Raw genomic sequence first — 2877 nt, 5'->3', positions numbered from 1 at the left:
ATCCCCTATAAGGCTGAAGGAGGATACAGGAAGGTCAGGAGGCAGGGCAGTGTTTCATTAAACATCTCTTAAAATGATGACTTTAGCTCAAGTTGCATATTTGAAGAAATTTCCTGAGACCTTGTTTTCTCTCACAGAGCATTGTGTCTGGGAACCTCTACAAGTTCTTCATCTTTCATCTCTACTTGGAGCAAATCTCAGTGGATGAGGGTCATGGTGACACCAGACTTCGCATTCACAGGACACTGGCCACTCCCCTGTTGCCATGCCATATTTTCACTGAAAACAGTAAGTCTGACCAGGCACTTGTAGAGATGGATGAAGCTTCATGAACCAGTGTCCTTAACATCTGAGATCACTAGATGTGCACTTAAGAGAAATGCCAAAGTAATTGTAATTCAGTATATTCTCAACCAATTGAACAGAGTGCCATCTAGTAAGGTCAGGGAATGAAGCCTAGTTCACAAAGCTTCATTAAGCATCACAATGCACTCGCCAAGTTGAAGGAATCTGAATTTTTGTTTTGTTTGCAGGAACAGTTTCTGAAGAGCGCACATTCACTGTCTACCTAGGGGACGTCCCGGAAGACGTTGAGTTGGTTGCAGTTAATTTGAATGGACGGGATTTTACAGTTCCCTTCACAAATACAAGCAGCCACAACATCACAAAAGTTGTTGTTCCCAACCACACTCATGGCTACATTCTGAAGGTGCCTTTTGATGATCCTGTTGTCATGCAGCAGGTAAAAGGTCTTGGCATATGTCTGGTTTTATCTCCAGATGTCATGTTGGTTTACGCATGGAAACTTCATCCTGTTATAACATTTTTTGTGTCATTTAGTTAATCAAAGATGCAACAGTTCAGTACAGGCTTGACATCAACTACACCCTGACTGTTCTGCCTGAGAATGAGCCTTTTTACCAACTAGCTTCAATGACGGCGGTAACAGATGCCTGTAAGTCACTTGTTTTTAGCCCTGGTTAATCCTTCTAGGGTATGAAGCAGAGTAACTCCTTGTGTTGTCTTCACAGCTCCTCCAGCCTTTGATGCCGTCTGTTCTGAGTCTGGCATCAGCTTCAAACTGGACCACCGGCCTATTGATACCCTGTGGGAGATCAGTATAGGCTCAGAGCTGCTGACATCAGAGCTGGCAGCCAAGTACGGCTACATCATGAGCAACAATAGCCAGAGACTGCTGCTCGAGGTGCCGCTCTTTACTAATGGCTACAAGTACAAGGTGAGATGACACTAGAGCATCAACACTTGTGTTTTAATGGGATGTTTTATACATGGACGTCATCAATACACTGTTTTTGTTTTTTAGAACATTGCTTTAAAGGACTTCGTTGGCACTTTTGAGCTACTCATGCGGAATGGGGAAACGGAGGTCCAAATTTCAACTGTCAAGACTTGTCAGTTCTCTGCTACTGAACTAATTGGTAAGGAGATTTTATTCAAACAGATCCCCATATGGTTGCCACAAGTGCTAAAACTCCGTTCTCTGCAGTGTGTTCAGCTGATGGCAGGATAACTGTGGTGGCTGACTTGTCTCTGGCCATCACAAGTGAAGGAGTTCCTGCTCAAATCAACCTGTTGGACAAAAACTGTAGACCCAAAGAGATGGACGGCACCAGGGCTCTCTTCTCGTTTCCAATCAATGGCTGTGGATCCACAGTAGAGGTACTGCTGCTTACTAATGTAACTGAACTCATTCACAATTTTATATCTGATATGAGCACCCAAATGTTGTGCTTGGTTTCCCCAGCTTGGCAAGGAGTCTGTGACTTACAAAAACGAGATAATCTTCAGCAAGGAGTTAAATGCATCAACTGTCTCCGGCAATGATTTTGACAGGTAGATTTTACACCCAACTATTTTGGCTAATGCAACTCCCTCAACTTAATGCGAACAACCCTATGTTCTTGTCTTGCAGGGTGACAATCCAGTGTACATATGCTCTGGCTGGACTACTCTCAGTATACAGGTTTCAGTCTGACGCAGCTGGTGTTGGCCGTATTGTGCATTCGGCACACTCCACTGAAGGTTGGTGGTTTACCTGTTGAACTGAAACGCATCCTTAATATATATCACATGCCAACATCTGTCTGGTCTCTCTAGGTCTACTGGGTCCCACCATCAAGCCCACTACAATGCTTCAAACTTTGTCCACTCAAAGACATGTATCCAGCTTCCCAAACAATGTCTCAAGCGCTAGCGTTCCAGGAATTGTCTCTAGCCCTGTTGCTAGCATGTCAAGCAACGTCTCTAGCATTCCAGGCACCGTGTCGGGCAACATCTCTAGCATTCCGGGCACTGTCGCCAGCAGTCCAGGCACTGTCTCGAGCACCACTAGCGTTCCAGCCGCCATCGCTAGCATATCAAGCACTGTCTTTAGTATTCCAGATACTGTATCAAGCTCCGTCGCTAGCAACATCTCTAGCATTTCAGACACAGTCTCCAGCATTCCAGACACTGTATCAGCCATTCCAGGTAACATCTCTAGTGTTCCAGGGACTTTTGCTAGCATAAGAGGCAGGGTCTCCAGCACAGTTAGTAGCAACATCTCTAGCATTCCAGACACTGTCTCTAGCACCGCTAGTGTTCTGGGCACTGTATCGAGAACCGTCACTAGCATTCCAGGCACCGTTGCTAGCATATCAACCACCGTCAAGCGCATCTCTAACATTCCAGGCACCGTCTCAAGTGGTCCAGGCCCTGTGTCAGGCACAGTCTCAAGCACCACTAGCATTCCAGGCACCCTTGCTAGCATATCAGGCACTGTCAATAGTGTTCCAGGCACAGTTTCTAGCATTACAGGCAACATCTCTAGCATTCCAGGCAGAGTCTCCAGTGTTCCAGGCCCTGTGTCAGGCACAG

At 45.9% G+C, this 2877-nt stretch overlaps 1 protein-coding gene across 1 annotated transcript in view; it reads left to right on the top strand.

The window, feature by feature from the left end:
• The window catches only part of LOC116685763 (uncharacterized), an 8198-nt gene that overhangs the window by 4416 nt on the left and 905 nt on the right, over positions 1 to 2877 (top strand). Inside the window, exons 5-14 of the mRNA XM_032510687.1 lie at positions 5 to 33; positions 138 to 288; positions 534 to 742; positions 841 to 955; positions 1032 to 1237; positions 1325 to 1439; positions 1508 to 1680; positions 1766 to 1854; positions 1934 to 2043; positions 2119 to 2866. Coding sequence (XP_032366578.1) covers positions 5 to 33; positions 138 to 288; positions 534 to 742; positions 841 to 955; positions 1032 to 1237; positions 1325 to 1439; positions 1508 to 1680; positions 1766 to 1854; positions 1934 to 2043; positions 2119 to 2866 — 1945 coding nt within the window. The remainder of the gene's footprint in view (positions 1 to 4; positions 34 to 137; positions 289 to 533; positions 743 to 840; positions 956 to 1031; positions 1238 to 1324; positions 1440 to 1507; positions 1681 to 1765; positions 1855 to 1933; positions 2044 to 2118; positions 2867 to 2877) is intronic.

This window comes from Etheostoma spectabile, unplaced genomic scaffold (genome assembly GCF_008692095.1).
Source record: "Etheostoma spectabile isolate EspeVRDwgs_2016 unplaced genomic scaffold, UIUC_Espe_1.0 scaffold270, whole genome shotgun sequence".
NCBI classification, from domain to species: Eukaryota; Metazoa; Chordata; class Actinopteri; order Perciformes; family Percidae; genus Etheostoma; species Etheostoma spectabile.
This window is presented reverse-complemented; position numbering and strand designations above follow the sequence as displayed.